This window comes from Trachinotus anak, unplaced genomic scaffold (assembly GCF_046630095.1).
Source record: "Trachinotus anak isolate AG129_WGS33_773 ecotype Australia unplaced genomic scaffold, CSIRO_AGI_Tana_v1 ptg000019l, whole genome shotgun sequence".
In the NCBI taxonomy this organism is placed as follows: domain Eukaryota; kingdom Metazoa; phylum Chordata; class Actinopteri; order Carangiformes; family Carangidae; genus Trachinotus; species Trachinotus anak.
Window position 1 is genome coordinate 13,829,612 of NW_027273870.1, and position 14,722 is coordinate 13,844,333.

General features: G+C 39.7%; 1 protein-coding gene across 5 annotated transcripts; it reads right to left on the reverse strand.

Annotated features, from left to right (window-relative positions):
• Nucleotides 1-1,205: 1,205 nt before the first annotated feature.
• On the reverse strand, nucleotides 1,206-13,076 carry LOC139636555 (adipose secreted signaling protein). Of its 5 annotated transcripts, XM_071504722.1 has the most exons (8): nucleotides 12,893-13,023; nucleotides 11,161-11,200; nucleotides 10,555-10,635; nucleotides 7,750-7,886; nucleotides 7,387-7,540; nucleotides 6,212-6,334; nucleotides 4,606-4,692; nucleotides 1,206-3,178 (listed from the first exon to the last, which is right to left on the reverse strand). In XM_071504722.1, exons 3-8 carry the CDS (start codon nucleotides 10,571-10,573, stop codon nucleotides 3,117-3,119), a joined length of 582 nt encoding a protein of 193 aa, XP_071360823.1. In that variant the 5' UTR covers nucleotides 10,574-10,635; nucleotides 11,161-11,200; nucleotides 12,893-13,023; the 3' UTR covers nucleotides 1,206-3,116. The 5 variants fall into 5 exon arrangements, with proteins under 5 accessions (XP_071360823.1, XP_071360822.1, XP_071360824.1 ...); XM_071504721.1 differs by lacking the exon at nucleotides 11,161-11,200 and having other exon boundaries at nucleotides 12,893-13,033; XM_071504723.1 differs by lacking the exons at nucleotides 11,161-11,200; nucleotides 12,893-13,023 and adding an exon at nucleotides 12,678-12,844.
• Between the last annotated feature and the right edge of the window lie 1,646 nt (nucleotides 13,077-14,722).

The window sequence follows — 14,722 nt, forward strand, 5'->3', positions numbered from 1 at the left end:
GTCAATGGCTACAACCTAATAGAAGTTTGAATTATAAAATGTTGAAGGATCTCCTCATGCTCAATAGCCAATTCTTAATCAGATTCTGTGACTTTCATTACAATATTATACCTCTATAAAAACCCAGTGCTTATCCTTGAATGAACATAAAACATATCTTCTAAGGAAATCATGACTTCAACACCAGCCTCGCACTCGTTATTGAGTATTATTCTGTTCTGCTATTTTACAGTTAAGATGAGATGTAAATTTAGATACTACTTCTTCACCAAAATAATTTAGATTCAACATCTGTGGTTACAATAAAATGTCTGTACCACATCATCCAATAGCTATTGCAGTATTTTACTTTGAACTGAATGTGTTGAACTGCTTACACATTCTTTAAAAAAAATGACATTGATTCACAAATTTGGTAACAATCATCTGAAGACAATACTCTATCTATCCAGATTTTTGTTCCAGGAATGGGTGGTTAGTGGGTGTGTCAACATCCATCACATGAAGCAGAGCCAGAGTAAGACAGTAGAGCTGAAGTACTGCTAGCCAAGAGACAGCATTGTGTCACTCAGTCAGACAGGTTTATCTTCATTTGTTTGAATGTATAAGGTATCTATGAGGAGCCAGTCTTGTCTTACAGATGTGGTTTTGCTAACCTGCTGGTTACACTATATTATGTGAAATGATATTTGTTGTCAAGAGCAAACATAGGCATTCGAATGAACTATAAAAGAAATATGACGATGCAATTTGAAACTAGAGCAGGAATGTATCAGTCTTAGAAACCTCCTATGGTTCTATCGGCTTATCAAGTGATCCAATATGAAAATAGAAAATCCTCAGCATGGGACAAATAATAATTGTATGTAAATAACCTTTAGCTTAGCACTGTGGGTAAGGTAACACTCACATGCCAGAAGAGCAAAGCACGCCTCCTCCTATTTCTGTTGAGACTCTTCCTTTGAACAGTGAAGTCAGATCTGCACTATTCACACTATATTGGCTGGTTCCGTTTTATTAAAGCCATTTTAACTTAGATGATAATTGTTATTCTACATAAAAACGCTGTAATCAAAAATACTCAGTCTCCGTCAAGTCCTTAAAAGCTAGAGCTAAATTTAAAACCTACTGGAAGGATCAGAAAACATAAGAGGCATCAAGGTCATATTAGTTCAGTTTAACAGGAAAATGCATGGGGTGCAGTGTACATGTGAGAGGATACTTTATTTACACTCAGGTAAACAGACAAATGTTCAAGTGCAAAGGGACACACGCTGTATAGTGGCAGGTCACAATCCACAATCAAAAATGTTTAAATAAACAGGAAGTGTATTCACAATACTCATGTTTGGTCATCGATGTGTCTTTGGTAGATCACAGGCATTAAAGCTCCACTCCGGCACTTACAGTAAACATTCATGTTGAGTAATAGATTAGTGTGCTATGAAATCTTGTTGCCTCAACTAAGCTTTACCAAACTGTCACTAGGGCTGAATGATTTGAGAAGAATACCCAATTGTGTGTGTGTTTTTTGTTTGTTTGTTTGTTTTGACAATACTGTTATTTAAACTTAAAAGAAGTCCAAACAATTGCTAATCACTAATGTAGTAGTATCCTGCTAATGTGGTGGCAGTACACTTGAAATAATGCAATATTTTTCAAATACAATCATTAATTTTCAAAAACAACAGTATGTGTATTGATAACAGCTACTTAGTAGTACACTTGTTATAATAACTTACTGTCCAATTGCCGGTAAGTTACAGCTCTGTCCTTTAGCTGCTTGAGCTAACATTAAAGCTTCGTGGACTGACTGGACAGTGTCTGCTATACAGATCTGAATCTTAGAGATTGTTATTCCGAGCTTTTATGGTGATTAACACTTTAACACATCATATGGTTTGTTATGCATCAACTATTGATCATTTATAATCAACCATTAATGAGCTAGCTGCTTAAACCATCATGTTAGCTGACAACAGGCTTTATTGACTTTCATATGGTGTGCTACCACTAAACATCTATAATACCACGCATACACAAAGCCACCAGTTACATTTTTTGATTCGACAAACAATCACTTAAAGGAGCTATTTGTAAGTTTTGCTATTGCTACATTGCCAACATTAACATTGACACGCCCTCTGATTAGCCCTACATCATCAGAGCAGACTGTACAATACAGTGACTCCCTATCAGAAAGTGATGAGACGGACCTGCCTGGCCATAGTTAGCTGGCTAACATGCTAACTTCAGAAGAGGAAAAGATGTGGTAGGTATAGAAGCAAAACAAAAGGGTTGCTTTCCACCTCAGGAGACAGTTCTTGGTCAGTATCGGAATGAAATTTGATGCTTAACTGGTAATGTTTCTTCTCAACTGGTAAGTAAACAGCTGTTAATGTTAACACTGGCTATGTAGCAATTGCAATTTAATTTAATTAACTTAATTCAGTTTACAGCATGCTCAAGGGCTAGCTGATTACTCAACAGAGTGTATGCTAAAATGTTACCATGGAGCTAATAATCTACCAAGAACACACATATTATCTTAGTGTTATTCAAAACTTATTTGAATCAGACAATATAGCAAAAACTTGTCTATTCCTGTAATAAATAATTATAATAAATACAGTGCAGTAAAAAAACAAAACAAAAAAAAAAAACATTTGACACATTTCTGTTGCCTTTATCATTCACCTAACCTGTTTATTTTCTTACACTTTCTGACATAGAGATCATGCAGGAGGGCTGTGTTACAGAATTAGCAGTATATTTAAAACAACTCATCATTCGCTTGTGTCACAATCCACATGAAGAAGAGGTCAAAAGAACAGGTGCTTAAGGCAGATGATTTTTTTTTTTTTTTACCAAAACAGAACATGTTTTGATAGTATCATGCTGCTTAAAGTCCCATATTATACAATTTTAATTGTCAGTTAAAAATACATACAATAGACAGTGTGGTTATAGAGGCAAAGCCTCACAACCTCAACTTTATTGTTTATGGCTACTGAGAAACACAGGAATAAAACACTCCCTTTTGTCAGCTGACAGTGAAGTGTGATGACAGACAGGTGGGTTGGTTAAGAAAGCTGCTGAAGAGTCATAAGTGGCTCTTATTTCCAACACTTGCTAAGATGCACTTGAGCAAGTAGCCCCAGGTAAACTGTTGAATCAGCTGTAATCACATGATATAGTACAATGAGAAATGTATTAGGGACACAGTAAGGGACAGTGAGTAAAACATTCAGGAGCCATGGGAAACTTCAGCAGCAGTGGTAAACGTGTCACAAACCCTGCTGACTACATCTCCCAGATTTTAGCAAATTCTATATTAGGATTTGACTTTTTTATTTCGAACAGACTGCCTGCAGAGAAGACATTTTTGCCTTTATTTCTCAACTTCAAGTTGAGAAGAGGCCTTGGGCCGGTCTCGAAGCTCGGCCTATGTGGTAAGGACTGGGCCTTCATGGTACACGCTCTACCAGGTCAGCCACTGGGGCATCCCAAGTATCTGGCTTTGATCAGCATGAAACCAAAGATCTAATAACATGAATTGCTGCACCATTATCAATTCGTTAGTCCACTGTTGAATCCTGATGCACACAGACAATTTACTGCTCTGTAGTTTGATAAATGTTCAGTTTGATAGTTTGATAGTTTCAGTTTGATAAATGTTCAGTTTGATAGTTTGATAGTTTCAGTTTGATAAATGTTTAGTCAGTTTCAAACAACAGTTTGAAACTGACTGAAAAATGGTCCATTAAAACGACATGTTAAACAGAAGTCACTGCAAGCTGCTGCTCTGCTGCTGCTAAAATCCTGATTTTATGATCGCAACCTCTTCTAGCAGAGTCACAAGACAAACACATCAGTTAAAGACAAAAACTGAGCTATGAGCTGTGAAAACTAGAAACCGTTCTGCAAGGCCAACGTTCAATGGGGAAATTTCAACTCAGTCACGTGGCATTCAGCTGACCAATGCTAGAACTATAGTCACTCACTCAGGCAGTCAGACATTCACGATTGTACGACTGGCCCTGCTGTTGCACTCCAGCCAAGACTTGGTTTTAGCGTTAGACGTTCAGCTCTGCTGGTTAATGTTGGTGTAAGGGGCTAGGGAACAGGTCCCAATGAATATAGCAAGACAAGGATATCTGTGTGTGTGTGTGTGTGTGTGTGTGTGTGTGTGTGTTTGTGTGTACAAGTGTAATGCGTAAGCTGACTGGTGTTCAGTGCTGGTTTACTGTACCTCTCCAACAAGAGGCTTCGTGGCTGTGTAAACTGTGTGCATTTGTCAGCTGCAGCCTGATGTTATTTAAGCTTTTTTGCCAAAAAGCCTTATTATTGAGCATTTTTTAATTGTACTGAAAATACGTCCCGTTTCAATTACAGTATTTTTTTTTTATTTTCCAACAAATGTTGGAGTTCCACAAAAGCAAAACACAGCATCACAGACCCATAATTACCCAGTCAAATAAAGCTGTTTTTGATTTGGGCAACACATTTGGGCTTTTCTGTACTATCACCTGACCTGAGTCCTGACCCATTTACACCCACATAGGTGATATATGCTGTGCGTATCTTTTCATCATATCCTCTTACGATCACTGCTGTGCTTTGTGTGGGCGTCTCTCTGAGCGCCCAGGCACCTAACCCCCTCCAGCAGCATGGGAGTCCCATGATGTGGGTCTGGAAGGAAGAGGAATGGTTGAAGGGGAGGGTGTGATGCAGACAGATGAAGAGAGAAAAACACAGAGTGTTAATCAGTTACAGTCACTCAGGATGCGGATAAGGATGTCACAATGCTTATTCCATGACCACTTACCAAAAAACAAAAAAAAACAGGCTGCATTTGAATTTTCATCTCTTTGTTTTCGTTTGTTTGTAGTTGGTTTGTTGGGTTGGCTTACTAAGTGAGTAACCGTAGTGTTGTGTAGATACATATGTTTTGTTTCTCTAGTAAAACAGTGTGTAAATGGGGTTTGGTAAAGTAACTCCAGCAGCTACATTTTTTCCTACTATACTGCACCACAGAGCACCAAATCCAAAAAGTGTAACTACAACCAATTGTTATTGTTCTTATATTGTTATGTCATTGTGTGGCAGAGAAAAAAGCAGATTTAGGCTTTTACAGGAACAAATGTGAAGCAGAACATGTAATGCATTTATCAAAGAGGCAGGAGTGTCATTTGTGCAATTGTTTGCAAGGTGCACCTCTCTCCTCACTGCATGTTTTTAAAGGAAGATTGCATCAATTATAGGAGGAAATGTGTTGATTATGTATTCCATTGGATTTATTGAGCTTCTGCTGTTTACATCTGTGAGTTTTCCAGGGAAAGGAGTTGAAAACTCAGCACACAAGGAAGGCTGTACTGCTGGAAATTATGTATTATTATTAAGAAGAACTAACCCCTGTTATGATACATTCTCTAACATTGTCATGTCTCGCTCTGCTTCTCAGGTTGTTTTCATTTTTCTGCCTTCTTTCATGCATTTCCTGCTTTATTTTGAAATCACTAACTCTCCACTTCCTGCCCTTGTGCGTCTCCCTTCATTGTGACTGTCTGCCCCGCCCTAATGTGTAGCACCTGTTTAACATTAGCTGCGTCCCACTTCAGGGGCCGCATCTGTCAGAGTCTGCATTTGAAGACCGACTGTGTCACAGCAGCAAGACTAGGCTGTCCCTTTTCAAAGGCTCCTTCAAATGCGTCTTTCTTTTCCTGGGCCACACAGGTTCCAACACGTGGATCCTGCGTGGCCCAACATATCCTAAGATTCATTGCGCTCTTGTAATGAAAATAATATGGCAGCAAACAACATTTACAGAAAGCCCAGGGATTACACTTTTCTAGGCAAGTAATGTAGGTATTGAGTTTCAGCTCAGTTCAACAGCTATCAGTACAACTGTCGAAAACAAGGGCCTTAAAAGTTTCGTGAAATGTTGTGAAATTATGTGTTGTCAAGGTCGCTAGGTGACAGGAGCTGCACTTTGCACGGACACAGCTGTTGTGTACAGAGGTTGTGACAGTCATGGCAAAACCCTGTATTGTCATAAATAAAATCAAAGTAAAAAATATATATATATTTTTTTTCTACATATGAAATTATTCAGACAGGCTTATGTGGGTGTAGTCTGAAACAAAGTCACACTACATGCTGATAACCCAGAACAGAAAGAGTTTCAGTGTGTGGATCTGCTCACACCTACCAATGACTCGGGCCTGGAGTCTGATCTTCAGACTGCTGTCTTTCCTCCCTCTGGTCACCAGAGTGATCTCCTCCTGCAGAACTCCCTCCTGGTGAGTCCTGTACTCACATGTCACCTTTACTCCTGAGAGAGGGAGATGGGCCATCAGTTGGCAGTCCAGAGTATTTGCACAGTTTCACATGTTTTGTCCTTTGGGCTCTGTGCATCAGCTTGTTCAATTTGAAATGCATTAGTGCCAAGTCTTAGCTTTAATGTGAGCAGGTTTAAATTAATATAGCGAAAAGTGTGTGGGAGATACAGCACTTTAAAACATGGTGCCAAATGTTTAGGGGTTCAACAGTGATTGGACACTGTTGCTAAGTGATTGGGTCTCTATAATTAGTGTTATAACAAGTACAGTTGACCTGCTTTATATGAAAAGCGCCCTGAGATAACTTAGAGGAGCTCCTTGGCTACCTATTATGCATGCATGGAAGAGCCATTGGTAACATGAGCAAACTAATATCTATCTGATAAATATGACTTAAACCTGCCCAGTGTGACAGGTCCATTGTCTCAGGCCATGAGGAGATTGTTGGTAACTTTAACCAGAGCTGTTTCAGTGCTAAAATCTTCAAACAAATCATTACTATGCAAATAATTCATAGTTTTCAGCAGTTTTTTCAGGGATTTAATAAATAAAGCTGAGGTTGGATTTGGCTTTGTTACAGGCTAAAACATGTGGGTCAAGAGTAGTGTGATATATGTACTTCTATTAATGATGAGTAATAGGCTGCTCCATCATTACAAAGGACTATTTTTAATATGTTATTAGACTATATTTCCAGGCCAAAGGTGAAATTCCTTTGCAGCTTTTGGGATGTGCTTTAAAGCATGTGTAAATGGTGCCATGGAGTTTCACGACCTTCTTTTTCAAGAGGCAGCAGTGTGGGGGTGTTGTATGTAGTGAGGCTGCAGCAAGATCAACAACTTGGCTTCACACATGGAACTGGACTAAATAATAGTGGAAATCTTTCCTTTGTTTTCCTCAGATTTGGTTACATCATTAGAAAGATGTCTAAGGCTATGAGGCTGTTACTGCATAACTAAAGAGAACTTGTGCATTTTTCTCATTAAGTCAATAATGACTTTGCATGTACAGCGCCACAGTTTACCATCTGGACGTCTGGACTTACCCTCCAGTGAGGAGTTAATCCGATGGACTCGGAGGCTGGGGGACCTCCGAGTTGGAGAGGAGGAAGGAAGACAGGAGAGGTCTTTACCCACTATGGGTACATCTGGAACAGTGAAGACAATCTCATAACAGTGGTGGCTCTTCAAGAAACCAGCCTATGGGTGGTGGGGGGTTGGGTTTAGGGAAAAAGAGAGCTAGCGTTACTGTTAACATTGTTCATATTTGAAAACCCCTGGGCTAGACCTGCATGTCTTATTATCCTGGTGACACCACTGTCTGCGACTGGATCATGTACAAACAAGTGCATGCTTATCACGGGCAACAGAAGAGCCCCTTTGATACAGTGTTCACACACAGGACACACCTTGACCAAGTAGCTGCCGTCCTTCTCTGGGATAGCAATGAGAGTAGAGAGGTTTGACTGGTGGTCTCTCCGTGTTGGAGAGCCAGGGGACTCTTCATCGTCAGGGAAATGCACCCCACCTGCTTTGGAGGTGGAGCCTGGTTAGAGAGAGAAAATACAAGCTTTAAGTCATCTGACAAATGCCTATTTGGTAAATCTCTATGAAGCAGATGTGAGTCAACAGACACATCTGGACAGCAAGCCTACTACTGCCTGCTTCCTGAATCATACCACTGTAATTAGTCTGCTATAACCAATTAGTGGACCTACGTTTAGAATTCAGCTGAATGAATGACTGACACTGAAGAAATCCTAACTGGGAGAAGCTGTGTACTGGGAGCTCGGGCTGTGGTGAAAAAGTCTTTTTCTCCTGGGAAGGTTCAAACTGAGGGAAATGACCTGCAGTATGTAAGCAGCAGCCATCCTAAGAGCTGGTCCAGTTCTCTTAATGATAAGGCGCTTCAGTGCTTCCTATCTCCTTTAGCATCGGAAACACTGGAACTTCCTTTTCTGTAAGGAAATGAGATAATGCCATCCCACAATCCCCTGCGACATCAACATTTAAAATGATGTCACCACAGCAGATCCATGTAAATGTATAAACAACAGAGCAGCTGTTTTATGTTTGTGACACAACTTCTGGAAATCCTTACATGATCAGCTGAGTACGGTGGCCCCGAGGGCTCAATGCATTTCAGAAAACATCTTAATCAATTTGACAACACATGTGCTGCAGATACTCACAACACAACAGAAGTGTTTCCAGGGGACACTTAAAGTGATAAAAACCTGCTGGGATGCAGTTCACTGATTTGATTTGTGACTTTAAAGTTAAAAGCATTAAAAAACAAGTGCACACAGATGTATTATGGTACATGTTCTGAATTCCCCTAAAGGGATAAATAAAGTTATCTATCTATCTATCTAGCTAGCTAGCTAGGCAAGCATCCATGCAAGTGCGTTCTAGGCACGTTCATTATTTCATTCATTTATTCTGATAGCAGCAGGAAAGTCAGGGAGAGAGATGATGACTTGCATCTTTTTTGTGTCTGCGGGACACACTTCCATTGTGTTGTGAATATTTGCAGCACATATGTTGTCAAATTGATGATGTTTTCTGAATTTATTTGTGTTTTGTCAGTTTGCAGCTGTTTTCTTAAGTTGCAGTGTGTTAAGCCCTCAGGGCCACCGTAGCTGAGCTTTAAATCCATTAATATTGATTTCCTCTCTTTTGAATCTGCAAATAACAACAAGCTTACTGATTTTATAGTTCATAACAAAATATGACATACACAGATTGTTTCAGGAAATCTCCCTCATTGTGTAAAATACTACAAAATGAATTTTCTTGACTTAACAAACAATAAAGGCTCATGTCAGGAAACTCTGTATATATTCTGATCTTCTTGTTCAGTTCCTTATTTTGTTTAACAATTATTAACTTTCTCTGCTGTGTATTCCTTTCATGTTATCTTATTTCAACATTTCAAACCTGTTTTTTGTGGTTAGGAACAGTGCATTAATCGTGCATGTTATAAATGTTGATTTAAGAAATAAATCCTTTCTAAGTGCAGTCAGATTCTCTGAGCCCGGCAGTCATCTTTTCCTAAGTTCTTATGAATTCACATTGTTTTTTCCAGAGAGGTCAGAGGAGAAGTGTGAGGAAGGGAGATTATTTAGTCTTGAATGTCTTCAGAAACTCAGCTGGGCTCCAAGTGTGAGGGACGCTGCCACCTGGTGATTAAAGCCACACATACAGTGCATCCAGAAAGTATTCAGCGCTTCACTTTTTCCAATTTTTTTTATGTTACAGCCTTATTCCAAAAATGGATTAAATTAATTTTTTACCTCAAAATTCTACACACAATTATCCCATAATGACAAAGTGAAAACAGTTTGCTTGAAACTTTTGCAAATTTATTAAAAATTAAAAACAAAAATATAACATTCACAGCCTTTGCTCAATACTTTGTTGAAGCACCTTTGGCAGCAATTACAGCCTCAAGTCTTTTTGAGTATGATGCCACAAGCTTGGCATACCTATTTTTTGGTAGTTTCTCCCATTCTTCTTTGCAGAACCTCTCAAGTTCCATCAGGTTGGATGGGGAGCTGACTAAGGCCCTTCTGCCTTGATCGCTCTAGGAAGAGACCTGGTGGTTCCAAACTTCTTCCATTTACGGATGATGGAGGCCACTTTGCTCATTGGGACCTTCAATGCTGCAGAAATGTTTCTGTACCCTTCCCCAGATCTGTGCCTCCATACAATCCTGTCTCTGTGGTCTACAGACAATTCCTTGGACTTAATGGCTTGGTTTGTCCTCTGACAAAACCCTAAAACCCAATAACCCTTATACAGATAGGTGTGTGCCTTTCCAAATCATGTCCAATCAACTGAATTTACCACAAGTGGACTCCAATCAAGTTGTAGAAACATCTGAAGGACAATCAGTGGAAACAGGATGCACCTGAGCTCAATTTTGAGTGTCATGGCAAAGGCTGTGAATACTCATGTACACGTGATGTTTTTTGTTTTTTATTTTTAATATATTTGCAAAAATTTCAAGCAAACTTTTTTCAGTTTGTCATTATGGGGTATTGTGTGTAGAATTTTGAGGCAAAAAATAAATTCAATCAATTTTGGAATAAGCCTGTAACATAACAAAATGTGGGAAAAGTGAAGCGCTGTGAATACTTTCCGGATGCACTGTAACTGTATGAAGCCGAAACTACAGACACACATGGACACACAGGCAGTGTCAAACTTACCTTTTCTTCCTGTTGCCATGGTAAGGTGGTTAGGAATAGCAAAGTGTCAGACAATACCCAGGTGATGTCATAACTGACCTCCTGAGTAAGACGGACAGAGAGAGGGACACAGAGAGAGATGGCACCATGTGACATGTTCATTCAGGTAAAAAACAAAGTCATAGAGTTTCAGGTGTGTTTGCTGATGTCAAGTGACCAAGCTGTACTCCAGGTCTTTCTCTGTCCAACGCTTTGTTTTCTACTCTATTTAATCCACACAACAGAAGATGATGACATGTAAAGAAACAGCAAACACTGTGCATAGTTTCATCTGCTGCAGCCAACAAACCAGACTGTGGTTGTACTGAGCAGTTTTTGTGAGTGTGCATGTGTGCGCTACATGTGTGTGTGTGTGTGTGTGTGTGTGAACAGGGTACTCTTGAAAAAGACAGCGTTACTCTGTGATACCTAAAAAAAAGTAAATATGAAAAACTAAAAATAGATATCCACCATTTAGAAAGTAGGACATGTGCACTGGTGTCCAAACAATAAATGAACCACTGAATTTCATCAAACTTAATTCTGGCACTGTGGAAAATATAAAGGCTTTGGTTTGCTTCAAAGTACCTGTCTTTGTGATTTTGTGTTCACCCTTCTCTCCAGTTCACTAAGAGGAGACAGCAGAGACATGGAAGACACAGATATTAGGATGCAGCCAGGGGGAGGCGATAACAGCATCTTGCTGTTTCTTTGTGGTCAGATGATACGCCACAAGACCTGGTGTTTTTAAAAGATCCTGAGGCCTTAACCAGCAAATTCAGCTGATTGGATGTGATGTGGAAAGACACACGCCTCTCTATATAAGGTGTCACAGCTGAATGCAGATCAGAGCAGAAACCATGAGGAGGAAGGAGACAGGATTTCTGCTACATTAAAGGTTCAAAAGCACAGTGGCCTCCATCATTCTGACATGAAGAAGTCTGGAAAAACCAGGACTCTTCTCAAGCTGGACCAGGACTGTTCAGGAAATCAGGGAAGAAGAGCCCTGTTAAGAGATGTTATTCAGAGCCACAACATGGTCAAATACTGAACTGGTGAAATCTTGGGTGCCCACCTTGGAACTATGGTGATTGTACAGATAATTTGTGCCGCTTGGTTGAAAATGTGTGTGGAGCAGGCTTGTGTCAATATTCAATAATATTAAATATTGCAATACTCCCCACCATATGCAATATTTTTTATAGTATCAAAAAAAAAATGCTTTTATTTTTTTGCAATTTCACAGTGTGACCTTCCTGCTGAGTCTGACCCTCATTTCACTGCTTTGATCACTACATCAATAACGTACATTTAACTGGCTTATTGACCTAAACAGCCATTCAAAGCTTTATTTGTCACATGCCAAAAGGCACAATGTACAGTCAGCAAACGGACCTCAAACACTGGGTTTCAACAGATAACAGGTAAATAAGATTTGCATACTTAAAAGCTTTTAAAATTTGCTTCATATCATACAATTAGCCTACACACGCACACACACGCACACACACACACACACGCACACGCACGCACATAAGGGCTGAATGACATACAGATGCAGATTTAGTTTTTTGGTTTTTTTGCATTTAATTTTCACTGAAAAGAAAATATAAAGATGATGATGTTATTTTTGTCAGGCTTGTACCAAACTATCATGTTTTACCTCTGGAGAATATGATTTGTAGGCCGGGCGTCTCCGTAACACCACAATGCTTCATTTATGGTCTGTTGTTGTGGCACATTTTGATAACATTTCAATTCAATTTTCAGTCCTTACATACACACACACACACACACACATATATATATATATATACCACAAAACTTGAGAAGGTCTGTGGTTTTCAAAAAATGGCAAAATTTCAAATTTTGATTTTTTTTCTCTCAGAAATCTTTGACATGCTAGCTCAACAACATGGACTACAGGCTGGAGAACAAATCAATGTCCTCTCCTGAAAATGTGATTTTTGGAGACACTGTGATGAAAGGGGACACAAACAGGACAATGTCTCATATCTACACTGAGCAGAGAGAGAGAGAAAAACAACACCCCTGCCTGCAGCAAATGAGTGTCCCTCCTTATAGTGTTGGAAGCAGACGTTTACCTGTCTAGCAGAGCTCTTGAACACACCACCTTCAGCCACTGCAGTGAAGGCTGGTCACATAACGGTTCGGAACACAGTGTAAGGCCCATATGGACCAATAAATGGAAACCGTACCAGCCAAAAACACATGTACACGCCCGTCAAGTTCGCATCCTGCAGCGCCCCTCTGGTCCCCCCCCCCCCCCTCAGACGTCGGTCACATCACACACACCTACCGCTCAGTGCAAGTGCGCCGGACGTCTGCGGCGTGTCCTTACATCCGTGATACCGGTGACATGTCGTTGCTCCTCTCTGAGACACTGGCATCTGTCCTCTACAAGCGCTGGACAATGACGCTGAGCAGACACGGACACGGCCGGTACGCGCGGGTGCGTGGCGTCCGCGTCCACAGAGAGAGAGAGAGAGAGAGAGAGAGAGAGAGAGAGAGAGAGAGAAAGGGGGGGGGGGGGCATTTCCTTGACATCTGCAGTAAATGAATTATAACCAGCCTTTCAAAATGGAAACAGATTTGACCCAGTGTACGTGTGTGCAATTTTAACCGGGTATAATACAAAAAGCAAAAAAATGCCACTCAGCTGTGATGATGCAAAAAGTACCAACCTGTTCTGAGGTCATTGCAGGGGCGGAGCAATTTGCAATTTGGAACAGGTTGGGCCAAAACTTAAGGTTAACATGCTCCCCATGGATTTATTTCCCCCCCATTCACAGCTGCTACATGCACCATACTTTTCAAGCCAGTTGTACATCATTTGGGGAAAACATGACAGTTGCCCGGGAAAAAAAAAACAAAAAAAAACCCATCCTGCACCACCATCATATTTTGTGTCTAATAATTCCTCAGCTGTCCCTATCATTCTGAATTCTAAATTCTTTCACTGCTGCCACATACAAAACATGTCTGTTCTAAATTTACATAATAAAGCATAAGCAGCATTACTTATCTTGAGGCCTGTTTTGGTTATAGAGTTCACAGATTTGAATGTTGAGCTGGCAAATCTACATTTAAATCCAGACCATAATAATTTGGGCTGCAAGAACTTAGCAGTCAACCAGGCCAATAAATGTCTTCAATACTCTGAACTGAATATCTGGCCAACAGAAGAACATTTACTCTAATTATATTACCTTTCTTTAAGGAATAGCTGGATGAACAAAATGGACATTACTGTTATATTATTGTATTTTATTTGATCTCCTGGTCACTCTGCTCTCCTTCCCTCCACTTTTCTTCGGTTATGAGCTGCTCTAAGATGATTTTTAACATGACATTTTATTCAGCGTTTTTACTGTTGACAATCAGCTGGTGTGTTTATTGTGGACAGGAGACCTCTGTGGATAATTCAGCTCCAGGTAAAAAAAAAAAACCCCTGAACCACTGACACTGAAGGATTCCAAATAGGGAGAAGCTGATGGCAGCAACTCCCATGATCTGAAGCTCCTTCACCAAACACCGTCAGAAAGTATATACTGTGTCTTTAAATCATTTCTTAACATATTGATCCATAATTACACTATAATTAGTATTTCTACAAACTGTTTTGGCCTTTAATTAATCATTAATGAAAAATTACTTGTAATATTAATTCTCTCTTCTTTATGATGTTTTTTTAAAAACAGAATTAAAACAGCACCACAGGGTTTTTCACAACCATATTTGTTTATTACCAGATTATTGCACGCAGGTTTCTAACTGTATAGAAGAACAAAACATGGAAATTAAGCAAGAACCATGGTTTAACATCAGAAACGATGGGATAAGAGTGATGCTGTCGAGTACCTGTCACTCCACCTTTCACTCAGAAGCACATACACACACAGTGTGTGGAATGATCTGTACAATAAATATTCATACCTGCTTCACATGCCAAGTTACAATAGTTTCATCAAAATGCATATGTACACACACAGGATACAGATGAGGGGGACTGGGTAGCACAGATTTAAATAAAGCACCATCTAGTAAAAGCCTGGTGTTTCACTGCAAAGTGCAAAAATAAAGAATTTACATGACAAGACAAGTTTTTCCCTCAAGTCTCCCAAAGCAA

Bases quoted from the DNA above. Each gene is read 5' to 3' on its own strand.
- LOC139636555 (XM_071504720.1), bottom strand. From the start codon at position 12,983: ATGCCAGTGTCTCAGAGAGGAGCAACGACATGTCACCGGTATCACGGA. The intron at 6,335-7,386 runs GTAAGTCCAGAC...TCCCTCTCTCAG, and splicing joins GATTAACTCCTCACTGGAGG to GAGTAAAGGTGACATGTGAG. The intron at 4,693-6,211 runs GTAGGTGTGAGC...TCTTCCTTCCAG, and splicing joins ACTCCAGGCCCGAGTCATTG to ACCCACATCATGGGACTCCC.